This window comes from Mandrillus leucophaeus, unplaced genomic scaffold (assembly GCF_000951045.1).
Source record: "Mandrillus leucophaeus isolate KB7577 unplaced genomic scaffold, Mleu.le_1.0 Scaffold674, whole genome shotgun sequence".
NCBI classification, from domain to species: domain Eukaryota; kingdom Metazoa; phylum Chordata; class Mammalia; order Primates; family Cercopithecidae; genus Mandrillus; species Mandrillus leucophaeus.
This window is the reverse complement of record NW_012107297.1, coordinates 45,763-62,605: the sequence shown is the minus strand read 5'-3', so window position 1 is coordinate 62,605 and position 16,843 is coordinate 45,763. Positions and strand designations below refer to the sequence as shown.

The 16,843-nt window shown below is 42.8% G+C and overlaps 1 protein-coding gene across 1 annotated transcript in view; it reads left to right on the top strand.

Annotated features, from left to right (window-relative positions):
• Window positions 1-14,507, top strand: part of UVRAG (UV radiation resistance associated) — a 339,596-nt gene extending 325,089 nt beyond the window's left edge. The window contains exon 15 of the mRNA XM_012002017.1: window positions 12,572-14,507. Within this exon, the coding sequence (XP_011857407.1) occupies window positions 12,572-13,274 (703 nt within the window). The 3' untranslated portion in view covers window positions 13,275-14,507. The remainder of the gene's footprint in view (window positions 1-12,571) is intronic.
• Window positions 14,508-16,843: the final 2,336 nt, after the last annotated feature.

Sequence of the window (16,843 nt, the reverse complement as noted above, 5' to 3'; positions counted from 1 at the left end):
TTATCCTGAAACCAGCCCCCTGCCCACGACCCATGGAGAAATTGTCTTCCATGAAACCAGTCCCTGAGGCCAAAAGGTTGGGGACCACTGCTTTAGCATATGTTGATAAGTGTCAGTAAGCAAGTGTCCTTCTGGATCGAATGCGCTGCACTAAGTTTCAAGAAGGCTTAGCGATATGGTCTTTGCCCATCAAAAGCTGGTAAGTGTTGGCAGCATTAGAAATGAGCACTGGCTGCTTCAGTATGACCTTGGGTGCCAGGCGTGGGAGGTGTTTCTTGTTTGTTTTGAGACAGTATCTCGCTCTGTTGCTCGGGCTGGAGTGCAGTGGCGCCATCATAGCTCACTGCAACCTCGAACTCCTGGGCTCAAGTGATCCCCCCACCTCTGCCTCCCAAAGTGCTGGGACTGCAGGCATGAGCCACCCTGCCCAACTGTGACCTTTGGGCTTAAGCTCGACTTAGATATAATTCCCTGTGTTTTGTTTTGTTTTAGCCTCTGGATCCATCTGAGGAAATTCCCTGTTTTAATTTTAAAGAGTTTACATATCATTTCATATTATGTTTATTCTATAATTCTTCTCTTAATGAATAGCAATGTATAATAATAGTTAATATCATTATAGCTAATATCAAGTGACTATTACTGCAAAGCAGGTACTCTTCCAAAGCACTTTGAATATATTATTCAGTTAACTCATTTAATCCTCACACCACCCTGTGAATTAGGACCCACTAACCTCTCCCATCTTAGAAATGAGGGAACTGAGGAACTGAGGGGTTAAATAACTTAATGTGAAACAGCCATCAAGTGGAAGAGCTAAGATTTGAGCCGAGGCAGAGTAGTTTTAGAAGTCCTGCTTTAACCATTACATGGACAACCTCTCCTATAACTAGTTAAGAATAAAGTATTTTACACAAGGGATCATTTAGCATCTGGTGATTCCAGAAAAGGAATCTTGTTATTACAGCCTTCTCCTGGTTTTCTTCATTCCTCTCTGAATGCTCCTTCTTACCTCATTTGAAGGCTCCTCTTCCTCTACCTCATCACAAAAAGCTGGAGCTCCTAAAGGCTCAGTCCTGGGCCCTTTTTTCTCTTACTTTATTCTTAGTGGAGATAAGTTCTGATATCAGAAATTGCCTCCTGTACATTTTCACAGCACATTCTACGTGCCCATGCATTTTTCTACCAGTCTTCCATCCCAGTCATGATATGCTCTTTGCTTTCTGCAAATGGAACCACTTTCCATTATTCTACACTAGCCAGGAAGCCAGGCAGAAACCTTGGTTCCTCCTTTTCTTCCTCACCCTTATATCCAACTCTGGCAACCCCTGCCAATTTCTCCTGCTATTTCTATTTGTCTATGTGTGTACATTCCCATTCTGATGTACGCCTCCATTACCTTTCACCTGTACTACTGCACAGCCTGCAGTCTCCCACCATCCACTCTGGCCCCTCCAGTCCAGTCTGCTCTCCAGCTGCAGCCAGAATGCACTTTCCAAAGTGTAAATCTCTCTCTCTCTCTCTCTCCCCTTTGCCTGAAAGTTCTCTCCACCTCTGACTCTCTCTCTCTCTCTCCTTTGCCTGAAAGTTCTAAACATGGCTTGTGACTGCTGCATGGTCTAGACTTTGTTTTACTCCTCAGTTTTATCTTCTACCATAGAACTCTTCACTCATTGACCTTTTGGGTCCTCAAACATTGTTATCTTTCTTGACAAAAGGTCTTAGCAAATGCTGTTCCTGCTGCCTGGAAGATACTCTCCTCACCAACCCATTCTTTACCTGATAAAGAACTCTATTAGCCCTTCTAATCTTGGCCTTTTCTGTCTGGGTCAGATCTCTGCTACAAGCTCTTTGAGCCCGTGTCCTCTCTGCGTAGCACGGGTCAGAGGTGGTTGTTTGACATTGATGTCTGTGATTCTGTGATACTTGTCTGTCTTCTCTCATTAGACAATAAATTCCATGAAAACATGAACCATGGCCTTTTTCCAATTATTATTATAGCCCCAGAGTCTAGCGCAGCACCTAGTGTATAGTAGATACCCAGTATGTATTTGAATAAGGGGGTAAATCAATTTCTTTTTTTAATTAATTAATTTATTTATTTTTATTATTTTTTTTTGAGATGGAGTCTCGCTCTGTTGCCCAGGCTGAAGTGCAGTGGCTCAATCTCCACTCACTGCAAGCTCCGCCTCCCAGGTTCACGCCATTCTCCTGCCTCAGCCTCCCGTGTAGCTGGGACTACAGGTGCCCGCCACTGCGCCTGGCTAATTTTTGTATTTTTGGTAGAGACGGGGTTTCACCGTTTTAGCCAGGATGGTCTCCATCTCCTGACCTCGTGATCTGCCCATCTCGGCCTCCCAAAGTGCTGGGATTACAGGCGTGAACCACTGCACCTGGCCCAATTAATTTGTGTTATACTCCACCTCCTTTAGGAATATAGGGGACTACAAAAGATAAGGTTACCAAGATGTCATCTTTAGAGTCCCAGTCTCTTACTAAACAGTAATTAAATGGCGGCTAATTGTAACTCAAGCACTTCTGCCCAAGGCCTCCAGCATCTCTGGAAATGGTGGCAGAGCTATCATTTTTCTTTTGAAATAACAAACAACTAAACCCTCACAGTTTGGTTCATGTGAGAGTTTATTAGAGAGCTGACGGTAGGTCAGCGTTAGCTGTATCTTTCAAAGACTTCATCTCACAGATTCTATCACGGGTCCTGGGAGTCTAATGCATCCTTTAGCTCCCTTCCAAGTCTAGTTTTTAAATTCTGAAAACATTCTCTGACCAGGGTTTTAATTTCCCTATCGAGTTTCTTCTGGGGCTGGGTTCTGTGAGATTGTTGATCCTCTGGTTTCCCTGGCAAAGGTAGAGGTTTTTAAAAAATTTTTCCCTGGTTTTCAGCATAAACAGTTTATTATTCCCAAGTCTCAAGTGCTGTCCAGACACTCTGAGGGGTCCCCAGGTATCATTCCTGGCATCTCTTTCCTGTTCCTTCCATGTTCTCGTGTAGGATGTTACTTAAGCCCTATATAAATGACATCAAGATGGGCTATGTCTGTTTCTACAGACCATTTTACAGTCCTCATAATGTTGGTTGCCTGACTGTGATTTTAGTACATTAATTTGTGTGATGATTTCTTAAAGTGAAAGCTGATGAGTGAAGTGGTTGACTTGACCCCTCCCAGGACCTCTCTTTGTCTCCCTGGAGGATCACTGTGTATTCTCTGATGCCATGGAGCTCAGCCTGGAGCCTGAGCTGGCCTCCAGATGGGCTCTGGGCAATAGGCACCCCCTCATCCTCTGTCCACTGGCCCAAGCTGGGCCATGGAGGCCTGATGGCCAAGACATCACATCACAAAGCCTGGGGAACTGGATTTCTTCAGCTTGCTTATTTTATCCTTTGCCTGTGGAACTCTTTCACCAATTCATCTTTCCATCACTACTCAGTTTAAATAAAATCCAAAGACTGCCTTGTTCAGTTATACTGTTTTATACTCTGTTTTTATTTAGTCAGACTTTGGCAGGAAACCTTCCAAGCGAAGCCCAGGGGAAAAGTGACCATTGGCACAGATTTCAGCCTGTGCTTTTGGCCCAATATTGTTTCTATTTTTATTTTGTTTCGTGTTTTTGTTAACATCCAGGGCAAAGATTAAGTACTTACACTTATCTAGTAATGGTGAGAGGCCTTTGGATTGCTTGCCTGTGGCCTGGAGACTGCATGCTTAAAACTATTAACCCCCAGCTACCTCCTGGGAGATAAGATCTAGCTGTTAAATTTGGCTTTCCCTAAAGGAGGTTCTGAGCTCCTACTTAATCTGAGAGAGGGAAAGAAGAAGGATAAATCCCAACCTTTGCTGAATTTTGAAAAAAGGATAGTAGCTTAATTTATGGAGGTTGTTTTTTGAAAAAAAACTAACTTTATGTCATAATTTCTTAGCTGCCAAAAGACGTAATTCTACCTCAGCTTTGCCTTGGCAACCTGCTTTTGGCACTCTGTGCAAGCCTGTCGTTGCTCTGCATTATTTAAGCAGTAATCTTTAAGAAGGTGAGAAACCATTATTGCTTTTTAACACAGTTGACATGATATTGGCGCAGAGTAGTACCTAGAGCTTCAAACATTTCTAGTGGCCATCAACCAACTTAAACACCTCCATGTAAAGGTCTCCCTGCCATGAGGTCATAGATTGCTACAAGAGGGGAGAAAGAAGAAGATCAAAAGTTGTTTAAAAGTTGTTTTTTTTTTTTCTTTTTAAGTATTCTTATTCCACTGAGTTGTAGCTGTAGATTTTGGCCAGGAGCCAGACAATCAAGATTTAGTATTTTGACCAGCTGTGATCTAGTAATGTCCCTCAGAGGAAACATTTTGTAGGGAGGGAAAGACACATATTTGAGATTGTGAATTGTACTCTGTCCTCATACTTTACAGTGTGGGACCTGGTTGTAGACAGATAAAACAAGTACAAGTGAATCTGAAAGATTATTAGGAAAAAAAAAATGTTTCAAATGGTTAAAACCTCACCCCAGCTTCAAGAACTCTCTTGATATGGTAAATCTTTACATGCTTTCTTTATTTCATTTTCCCGTAAGTTTCCACATTTACATCAGTTTGTGGCAGAATTTATTTCTGCTCATAGCTGATGCTTAGAATGCCTAACAGTATAAGTCTTAGAAAGTCAAAAGAGCAACACAAACTTAATGTAGGCAGGAAGAGAAGAGAAGGAAAATAAACCAATCCACTTAACCTAAAAATTATTCTCATTCTCACCCCGTCCTCAAATAGAAGTAGAGATCAAATGTGGATGTTTTGGTGACAATAAAAAACTTAAGATCCTAGGGACTGGGAAAGAGAAGGAAATTAACAGTTAGGCAGACCGGCTTGGTTAAATCACATATTTCTACCCAGTGGCTTCATGACCTTGGTCGAGTTACCTAACCTCTGTGCTTCAGTTTCTGCATCTGTAAAATGAGGATGATGTTTGTAATACTTCATAGAGATGTCATAAGGATTAAATGAGACCATGTATAAAGCTGTTAACAGAGTGTTTAATCAGTAGCACTTTATAAATTTTAGTTGCCGTTGTTTTATTATTATTAATAATTTATTGGGTACTTATTCCTGGTACTAAGAATTTTACTTGTATATCTCATTAAATCCTTACTGCAATAACTATTGGGTAGATATAACCATTTTACAAAAGAGGAAACCTAGGCTGGGAGCTGTGAGGTGCACCCTCAGTGTCTCGTGTTTCCTAACGATGGCACTGCATGTGGAGCTCTGGCATGTCACCTATGGGAGATGTGGAAATGGGAATCACATTTTGGACTGGTGCTTTCTTAACTTGTTCTCTCTTTCCCAATCTCTTTTCTGTAAAAGGAGGCTATAGCTTCAGACAGTAAAACCAAGAGGAAGAGGAGAGGGAAATGATGGGGCAAGGATGGTGGAGTAGAGGAAACTGGGCAACTGGGCTCTACCAGTTCCTGGGTTGGCTTCATGGCAAGGTATTTATATAATGGTTATAAAAGTGCTGCATATGGTCTTCCTCATTTTAGTCAGAGAAATAGAGAATTTCTCCCTCTTACAAAAATTCTCTCTCCCTGAAGCTAAATTCATGCAGAAAAAGGCTGCATCAGGGGTTTGGGGACAATTGGAATGTACCTCAAAGGATTCTGGGAAGTTCTTATAGTCCCTAGGCGGTAGGTAGATCATGTAAACAGAGGAATTTTGAGCATTTCGACTTTATTCAAAGCTTTCCCCACCTCATGTCCCCAAGAAAAAAAGAAAAAAAACCTAAAATTGTGTTTCGCATTGAACAAATTAAATCTGTTGATTGATTTGGATCTTTTTCTCTTTTTCTCCAAATCTCTTTTATACTTTTTTTTCTTTTTTCTTTTTTCTTTTTTTTTCTGAGACAGAGTCTCACTCTGTTGCCCAGGTTGGAGTGCAGTGGCTGTAATCTCGGCTCACTGCAACCTCCACCTCCTGGGTTCAGGAGATTCTCCTGCCTCAGCCTCCCATGCAACTGGGATTACAGGTGCCCACCATGAAGCCGGGCTAATTTTTGTATTTTTAGTAGCGATGGGGCTTTGGCCTTGTTGGCCAGGCTGATCTTGAACTCCTGACCTCAGGTGATCCACCGACCTTGGCCTCCCAAAGTGCTGGGATTACAGGCGTGAGCCACCACACCCAGCCTTTTTTTTTTTTTTTGAGGTAGGGGTCTTACCTTCGTCCAAGGTGGAATGCAGTAACGTGATCATAGCTCACTGCAACCTCAACCTCCTGGACTCAAGTGATCCTCCCACCTCAGCCTCCCAAAGTGCTGGGACTACAGACATAAGCCACCACGCCCAGCACCGTACTTCTTCATTTGCTTCTTGCAGCTAGCTCCCTGATGTACGGAAGTGGAGGTGTGGGAAGGTAGGTGGGAGGAGTTCTGTTTGTTCCTGCTTGAAACAGTATGCTGTATAAGAGAAACAGTAAAAGGAGAATAATACTTGGAATTTGAGGCCCACTGAAATGAATTATAATGACAGCAACCACAGATACAACTACTACTGACACCAGTGTCTATGCCAGGCATCCTGCCAACGATTTTAAGCACATTATTTTATTTAATCCTTATTTAATCCAATGATCTATTTTATAAATAGTCATTAAATATGCCCACAGTCATATAACTCGGGGGTGTCCAACCCCCGGACCACAGACTTTCACCTGTCTGTGGCCTGTTAAGAACCAGGCCGCACAGCAGGAGGCAATGGGGGTGAGCAGGCATTATCCCCTGAGCTCTGCCTCCCATCAGAAGAGCCATGGTATTAGATTCTCATAGGAGCACAAATCCTGTTGTGAACTGTATGTGTGAGGGATCTAGGTTGTGTGCTCCTTATGAGAATCTAACTAACGCCTGATGATCTGAGGTGGCAGTTTCATATCCCCGCCCCCAAGTCCACAGGAGAATTGTCTTCCATGCAACAGGTAGCTGGTGCCAAAAAGATTGAGGACCACTGGTATAACTAATAAACGAATATGACCTTAAGTTATAACTCCATATAGATGGGATCATAGTGGCAGAGCTAGGAGTAGAATCCAGGTCTTTGAACAGTCCTTCTTGTCACTACTGTCTCTAGAGCTGAAGAGATGAGAAAAGGTAGTTGATAGCAATAAATAAGGACTCACAGAATGAGAAACAAATTAATCATCTTAATTTAGAGAGCTCAGAGAAAACTTGATCCAAAGAAGCCAAACTGAAACTAGACTGTCCTCCTTGACATCTAAACTCCAGGCCACTTGGCTTCTCCCTCATTGTGCCATTGTTTGTGACCTCAGGAAATCCTTTTTTACTTACGGCAAAAGGTTTATTAAGTAATTTAACAGTCCCTGGTGTGGTTCAGTTATTCAATAAGCTATACTGTGTTTCACTAAACCATAGCCTAGTAAATTTGCAATTATGATATCTTTGGGTTGTTGTTTTTTAATAAATTCCTTTTAATTGCAACATTAAACCCCAGATGTCATGTTTCCAGTTTGGAGCTAAGCCCAACTGGAAGAGACAGCCACTCACGGGAAATGGCTGGTGAGGGGAATGTGTGCAGTGAACTAGTAGACTCAGTCCAGTTGCTTGAACCTCAGGCTCTGCACCCACAATTCTAGTGCCTCCAAACACACGGGGCCTCTTGGTGGGAGCAGACAATAAAGAAAAGCTACCGAGTTTCCTAATATGTCCACACCTCCCAAAAAGCACACATTTTTGCTTTTGGTTGTCTAAGGGTAGAGGCTCCCTGTAAGTTTTTCATCACAACATAAATAATGTACTAATTGCATTTGATGAGTAAATTGTCAACAGCCTTTAAAAATTGGTCATATAATTAGTAAATCTGTGAGTTTCAACCTCTTCATCTAGGTGAAATAGTCATGAAGCCAGACTGTAATCAAAGAATCTTGAAACCTCCTGAATATTCTGTTTTGAACTATTATTTGCCTTTTTAATTCCTGCCTTTCTCTCTTTAGGCGAGAGTAGAGATAAAAATACTCTTATTTCTTTATCTTATACTAAAATATGAATGAAGGGTCTTTCTCAAAACCTTCTGTTAAATATAAAATCAAAATTATTTTATGAAAAATCTCTGCAGTATGTTTTTATACAGAGATGCTCACAGCAGTTTGTTTTTTAATAGTAAAGGTTCAGAAACATCCTAAATCTACAAAAGTAAGGGAATAATTAAGTAAATTATGATAGTCCATTCAGTGAAGCAGCCGTTTAGAATTCTGCTTACCAGGAGGTTTTAATAGCATCCAACAGTAGGACGTAGAATTCTGTATATACCAGAAACACGGCTTTAGTGTTTCTTTCTTGTTTCCTTTTTTTTTTTTTTTTTTTTTTGTGACAAGGTCTTGCTCTGTCGCCCAAGCTAAAGTGCAGTGGCGTGATCACAGCTCACTGCAACCCAGGCTCATGCAATCCTCCCACCTCAGCACACAGCTGGTGGGACTACAGGCGCTCACCACCATACCCAGCTAATTTTTTAATTTTTTGTAGAGACAGGGTCTCCCTATGTGGCCCAGGCTGGTGTCAAACTCCTGGGTTCAAGCAGTCCTCCTACAGTGCTGGGATCACAGGTGTGAGCTGCCTGCCACACCTAACCCATAGGATTTCTTTTAAAATTCAACACACATATTTATAATCAAAGTCTGAAAGGAAAATACCCAAAATTAATAGCAGTTGTTTGATGGGTAATAGACTTGTAAGCTTTTATTTTTTTTATATAGTTAACATATTTTTAGTTTTCCTGTGAGTAAAACTACTGTAATAACTAAAAATACATGCGTGTTTAATGTAATCATTTGATACTTCAACTGTTTGGAGCTTGGCTATCTTAAAAATTTGGATGTAGCTGGGAATCCTGGAAGTAATAAAAAAATCAATTCTGAACAGCCAAAACTATGTTACCAAACTCATAAAATAAATAAAGCATGTTATGCCCAGGACAGCTCCTGGCCCGCCACTGAAATCCTGTTTACTCATACTTCGCACACAATTTTCAGGATATCTGCTTTACAAGAACACAGCAAACTAAGAAAAGGGTAGCGCGGCCACTGCGGGCAGGGGCACTGACTCAACCACTCTCAGCACCAGAGGGGAATCGAAGAACCCATGCCAGACTTACCTCCAGACCTGCGTCCTATGGAAGAGACACCACTGAACATCTGTAGTCCCCTTACTGTGTCATCGCTCAGTAATACATGTTCATATCTGTGGCCCACGGGGCTCAGAACATTGTTGATGGTCGAGAAAATGCCTTTTCTTGTTCAACTTTTTTAAGATCGTAAGAAAAGCTGTAATAAAAATTTTTGAAAGGTTTAATCTCATGTAACTAAAAATGGAGGGGAAAATGTGGTGATAAAAAGGTAAACCTTAGATATGTAGACTTCTTCATTATCTTTCCAAAAATAACTAATTTCCTTACCATTCTTAAGAGAGAACATTTTGGCTGGGACCTGTGGCTCACACCTGTAATCCCAATATTTTGGGAGGCCAAGGCAAGAGGATCACTTGAACCCAGGAGTTGGAGACCAGTGTGTGCAAGATGATGAGACCCTGTCTCTAAAAAAAGTTAAAACTAAAAAACATTAACCGGGCATGGTAGCACACACCTGTAGTCTCAGCTACTTGGGAGACTGAGGTGGGAGGATCCCTTGAGGCCAGGAGTTGAGGCCGCAGTGAGCTGTGATCGCACCAGTGCACTCTAGCCTGAGCAACAGAGTGAGACTTTGTCTCTAAAAAACTTTTTTTTTTTAATTTAGAAAAATAAAAAAATTTAAAAATGAAAAAAACGAAGAGAGAGAGAACCTTTTACTGGTACTTGGATTTTCCAATTTGAATCTGATACTACCATTACCTGAATTTTCATACAGATCCAAGGGAACTGGAGAAGAATGTCACAAAATCAGGACGTCAGAAAATACCAAAGTTCCCACCTCTCAAAGCCTTGGAGTCCATCCATGAAAACAGGAATAACATACCATCTTAGAGTTTGTGGGCAAATGAGAAGACACTTAGCTTGATGTGTACTATGTCTTTGGCACTTAGCAAATGTTACTTGAATTTGAATGTTGTGTTCCCATGTGGGACACGATAGATAGGATGGGCTCTGGAGTCAGACGGAATCTAGTTCAGATGTGATTCTTCAGCCTTGAACAAACCGCATGACCCACCACCTGCTATCTTCCTCGCAGGACACTCGAGGGCTGTGTGGGCAGCACATCTTCCACGGGGCTCAGAACATTATTGACGGTCGGGAAAATGGTCGTTCCCTTCGCATTGTAGTTGGCGAGGTGGGGCAGTGGGGGTTGTCACACCTCATTACTTTTCTGTTGTACGAAGTGGAGAACTTTTAGAGCGTCTCAGAATCAATGAGGGCTACAAACACCCTGTTCCTCTTGTGTGGCAAGCACTGCTGGGTGTGCCCCAGGCCTGTTTCTCATGCCCTGCCTTTTATCAGCCCACTGGGAGCCCCACAGAGCAGCAGAGCAGGATGCCTGGGGTGGGGGCAGGGGTGGGAGGACGGCAGCACAGGGTCGCAGCATGAGGGGTTAAGCACCTGGCTCTAGCCACACACCAACAAATCACCTTCAGTGTTGCAGGCTGCTTCACCTGGTGCTTCCACCCCTCGTGGGCTGGGCTGGCAAATGAAAGCTAGGCTTGTCTGCACAGAATAGACTGTAGACTGAGGTGCTGCTGATGTTCTCTTTTGGTTTGAGTACCTAGTCAGCCTGCAAGATCATTTAGAGAGGGACATGGTCAGCAAGTGGTAGAGTAAAAACAAGGTTTGCAGAAATGTGTAGCTTACCCAATTATTGGGAGTTTTGACAACATATTAACTATAAACCTAGATCAAAGCCAGCAGATTTTGCTCTGTTTTGTTTTTTCTTGAGAACTAAAAACTGTAATTTACTGTTCTACTTGCCTAGTTCTATATGCACCCCAGTTACCACTCCTAATTATGAAATCTCTCCTGGCATCAGTACTCACAGCCAGGCAGAGGAGCCTGATGGACCCAAGGATTAGAAGCTGTGTGGTTGCCCCTTCCCAAGAATAACCCTTGCTTGGGTGTCTGAGACTGCAGGTATAATCCTGCATCAGAAACAGTCTGAGAGGAGAGAGATCAGGGAGCTGGGGCCAGGGCTTGTGGCTATAGAAACAAGTAGAAGAAATCCCAGATCTCTTCTTTTCTGGGGCACTTCTTGCTATTGTAATTTGAAAATGTATTATTTGAATAATGAGGAATGTCTTTCTCCTTCAGGATTGGTAGCTCCTTGGAGGCAGGGCCTACTGGTCTTGCATCTGTCTCCCTGCCCCAAGGCCAAGCACATATGGGAACTATTTGTTGGGTATGTGTAGTTTCAAGTTCTGCCTCTACCCCTGCCTAGTGGTTGCCCTTCTGCAAGCCACTTAACCGTCTGTGCGTGTTTCCTCATCTGAAGCACACAAGTCAAATGATCTGTGTGCACCTCCCTCTGCCTCTGGACCCAATCTATTCATATGGTTGTATTGAAGCTAATTTCATCCACATACAAGAATGTCTAGAGCTAGCATAGTGTATAACATAGCCATCATTTCCAGGATGTAGATACTCTATTTCCATTAACTGATTATTATTTATTATTTCAGACTTAACTTTACCCTGCTTTCTCTATAGAGTTTTGGTAAAGACTAAGTGAAATGATGTATAGGAAATTACTTCAGAAATTATAAAGTTTGTATAACTGAACAATGATTATTATTGCTGGCCCAAAGATACCCTCCTGAGAAGAAACTCAGACTCAAAAGATGGCACTGCAGACCAAGTATTGTAAAACATATGTGTGGCTAGCCCCATCAAAGAATGTATTTCCCAAGGTAGTTTTTCATTACAAAAAAAAAAAAAAAAAAGGAACCCCTCAAAAATTTTTTTTTTTATTTTTAAAATGTCACCTTGACCCTCTCTGTCTCTCTGCCAGTTCTCTAATGCAAGGTGGTTAGCATTTGTTAGCATTTGAGTGTTGGCAAGATCGTTGGTCATGAAATCATGAGTCACAGATCTTAGTCTCTCCTTGTCGCTGCCTCACTGAGCGTGGGCAAGTCATGTAACTTCGCTGCCAGATGAGGATGCCTGCTTTTCAAAGCTAAAATAAGAATTGAATTGCACTAAAAACAAGAATGAAATTATGGATAGCCCTTCAGAAATACGAAGTTGGTTACATCCTTCACATGTTTTTCTTGCCAGATCCAGCCTGTCCAGTTACTTCACCTCTTCCCTATAGGACAAGGTTTCTGTTGCCTGCCCCGCCTTGGGCCGTCTTCTCTAAATACATTGCATTGTGTCTGTATCCTGCTGGAAGGAAGCTCCCAAAGTTGGACCCACATACCTCATGTTGTTTTTTGCATTCACACACTGCAATAACTATAGTCTAAGATTGATTCTTACCTATTTTTATTAGCTCAGACCTAAGTATGCTGTTTCCTGTCACTGGATCCAGAAGGCTTACACCAAGTTCTGAAGTAGAAAGTAACTTCTTGTTTTTGTTCTCTTCTAGTGACAGACATCACACCTCCAGTGCAATCCCTGTTCCTAAGAGACAAAGCTCCATATTTGGGGTTGCAGATGTAGGCTTCTCTGGGGGGATCCCTTCACCAGACAAAGGACATCGAAAACGGGCCAGCTCTGAGAATGAGAGACTTCAGTACAAAACCCCTCCTCCCAGTTACAACTCAGCATTAGCCCAGCCTGTGACCACTGTCACCTCCGTGGGAGAGGCCGAGAGAAAGATAACCTCTCTCTCCTCCTCCTTGGACACCTCCTTGGACTTCTCCAAAGAAAACAAGAAAAAAGGAGAGGATCTAGTTGACAGCTTAAACGGAGGCCATGTGAATGTGCGCCCTAGCCAAGAACAAGGAGAAGCCCCCTCCGAGCACCAGGCCACAGTCAATGGCACTCTCCTACCCGGCGAGCAGGCCGGGCCCGCCAGTGTCCAGCTTCCAGGCGAGTTCCACCCAGTCTCAGAAGCTGAGCTCTGCTGTACTGTGGAGCAAGCAGAAGAAATCATCGGGCTGGAAGCCACAGGTTTCACCTCAGGCGATCAGCTAGAAGCATTTAACTGCATCCCAGTGGACAGTGCTGTGGCGGTAGAGTGTGACGAACAGGTTCTGGGAGAATTTGAAGAGTTCTCCCGAAGGATCTACGCACTGAATGAAAACGTCTCCAGCTTCCGCCGGCCACGCAGGAGTTCCGAGAAGTGAAGTGAGCAGGTCAACAGTAGGACCGGGGCAGAAGCTCTGCCTAAAATGAAGTGAAAGCTGCACTTAACCCTTTGTAATAATGATGACACAAAATGAATATTAATGGAGGATATTCCTCGGAAAAACAGACTTTGGGAATGAAGGGACTCAGGATCATTGTTATCAGTGGGCCAAAGTTAGATTTTGCTTTCAAGATTTGCTTTTCGGGCCTGATGATTATTTTAAAGCAAAAATCACCCTCTAGTTGAAAGAGCTTACAGCTTGAGTCACCTTTTAGCTATTTGTCTGCTTTTTATTTACCCTTCTATGTTATCCTCAGAGGGAAGATGATAATATATAAATAATATAATGAACTCACCCTTAGTTTCGCATAAGCATTTGCCCTCACCATGGTTTGTAAAACTTTGGGAAAATGGAATATTCAGAAATAGATTTTCACCATGTACTGAAAGGTCTGTGGCCATCCGTGAGGTAGATGAAGAGGCAGCATAGTGGTCTCCTTACACCCAGGCCCATCTGTCCCTCTCCCTGCCCCTAGGTACCACAGTCCACCTTTAGACTCTACTGTCGCCCCATCTTCTCCATGAATGGGCCATGCGTCCTGAAAACAGGACATCAGATTCACTGGTTCTGTAACCAAGTAGCCATGACGTTCCATCTCTTCTAACCAGCTATGGCCTTTCCCCCACCTCTGCCATACCCTTAATGTGGCCCTCAGATTAGATGAAAAACTTCCAGTGGATCCCAGGGGACCCTCGAGGACCTCGAGGTTACTGCAGTCAGATGCCATCTCATCCCCTGTGGGGGCCGAAGTTTTTATGTGGGCAGATGCTGTGGTCAGGAACTAGGCATGCTTTCTGGCAATGCACTCATCAGACAAAAATCCCTTGATGTAAATCCCATGTTAATTTATTAATTTCAGTCAGAAGGTTGGCATTTACATGACAATGTATGTAGAGAGTCAGGGTGTCTGGTAGGCAAACTGCAAGGCAGTTGAGATAGTTGGATTAAGAGGCTAGACGAGATATAGAATACTATTGGTATGTGTGCAATTTGATGAATATTAAATTATGTTTTGAAGTCCAGTTGTCATTCCTGCATTTAGATTTCATTTGCTATTGCTTTATACGTTATGTACCCAAGGACATTGCCTCAGGGTTGCAAACTCTTTAAAGGAAAATTTATCCATATATCCATGTATTATATAGAAGAATAAAAATTGAGTTTACTTCACCCGACCTGATTTTTTTTCCCAGCTTGGAAATTCCTTTTGAACCTATGTCTCCATATGTCACGTCATGACAGGACTAGCCTGAACAAAAGCCATGTCTATCTAAGCGGAGGCTGTTGACTTCATTCAGTTTACGTATTGTATATAGCAACACAAACACTTGACAGGTATACACTCCAGTCGCCGCATTTGTCCTGCATGACAGCTTCACTCGCAGGCCTCACAGTCACTTTATATTGTGTCCAAGCATTCCTGGGCTCAAGTTTAATGTATAGCTATATTGTTGTTTTCCATGTAGAGAACTCATAGGATGACTACATCGCAGATAAATCCAACTCTCAGGCAGTCGAAAGCTTTAACTGGATCTGCAGAAGCCCATCTTCCTCCACATGAGGAGGTGGGGCTCCTTCACACAGAGCGGGAGCTTCTCTGCAGTGTACTGTCTGTCGCTCATTTTAGAGTCAGTGAGGGTGCAGACAGACAGCATCGTGGATATGCACATGCTGCGGGGCCCTCCAGGGAAGTAACATTTACAAAAAAAAAAACGGGTTCTGAGGGGCAGTGTTAGGATTGCAGAATGGAAGGTCAACCCTGTGGGACTTACGATTGCCCCAGATGTGGGATGGACTTAAATGGCATACCAAACTCAAAAGTAGGTACATTGGGTTGCAAGGCATCCAGCCTGGCTCTGGCACCACCGAGGAACAGGACTCCTCGTGATTACAGTGTCCATCTCAGGTCCACACAACCAGGAGAGCCTGGACCCAGGTCCACCCGTCAGTGCCCCCCACCAATGTGCAGACTCCCTGGTTGATTCTGGGCTTCATGGCTTTTCACTGCACCACGGGGAGCCCTGCTCTAGAATGTCATCGGGCTGCTCAGAGCTGATTGCTAGGTACTTACACATTTGCCTCGACCCGCACAGCCCTGTGGTGACGCCTCAAAACACCACTTAGGTTTGGGTTCATTTAGTTCGAATTTGGGGTTTTCATTTGAACTTGTTTGATGTCTGCAGTTTCTGCCATGACCTGGGTAGAACCTATGGGATTACCCGTCTCCTGGAATAACTGTTCGACGTTTTCCAAAGTTGTAGAGTTAGTTTGGCCCCTGTTTAAAGTGGCTGGGGACAAAACACGGGATTAGTTACTATCTCCTAACCTTTTAAATAAGTTTTGTAAATCACTAAGAAAATTAAGTTTGCTTGGAAGATATAAGTTGAATTGGAAACTGATTACTATCTATTTCTGAACTGCTAAGAACCCTTTCAGTTTTCATACAGCCGAGACGCTTTTAAACAGCCGGCAAATGTTATCAAATGAATATTTGATTGTGTTTTTTCTCTTCACTTCCCCTTAACCACTTCAGAAATTCCAGAGATTTTTTCCCCTCAGAATATTAGTTTTGGAAGATTGTACCCAGCTATATATTTTTTAGCAGTTCTAATGGTGCCCATTTATCCTGACCTAACCAGTTATTTAAATAATTTTTTAAACCACCACGAATAATAAATGGCATGTGAAACTGATCTGTTGGTAACTGGAAGAAAACTCAGCATCTGTATTTATACAATAAAATTGATTAGTATTTATTTTGAGAGTTAAAAGTGTATATTATTTCCCTGCTATGTTTGAGTCCTGTCTTCATTGTTTTGAATTTCATATTGAAGCTGGGTTAACCACGAAAACCTTGTTCTTAAAGAGCCAGCATTTATCGAGCACACTTGCTCTCACACGCTCACACACACTCTCTCTCTCCACATGTGTGTAAGAGACTGGGCTAAACAAGGTTAATAAAGAGATGAATAAACCTTGACCTCTGCCATGTTCTCTAGTGGGGCGCACAGGTATGTTAGCTATTAATTCAGTGTGCTAAATTCTGTGATGGAGAGATGTACAGCCATTCTATGGAATGCAGACAAAGCTGTTAATTGTCACTCAAGGGTCAGGAAAGATTCATGGAAGTAATGCAGATTAAAGATATGTAAGATTTCACACTGTGGGTAGAGAGAACAGCATGGGCACAGGCCCAGAGCCAAGGCCTTGGGTGTGAGCTTGGAAAACAGCAGGGAGCGTGCTGTGCTTGGGGCCTGAATGGGTATGAGGAAGGGCAAAAGGGGAAACTGAGTTATAGGCCAGTTGGAAGGACTTAAGGTGCCAAAGAGATTTGGATGAATCCAGTAGGCAACTGGTAGGTACACTTTCCAGACTTGAAGCAAAAGAGTAACTTGGTTAGATCTGACTTATGACTTGCAGCTGGTTTCAGGCTGGACTCCAGTGATACTTGCTTGAGTCTATTTAATCATCTTTCCTTTGTGTTTGGAGGGGGAGGAAATCTGTAT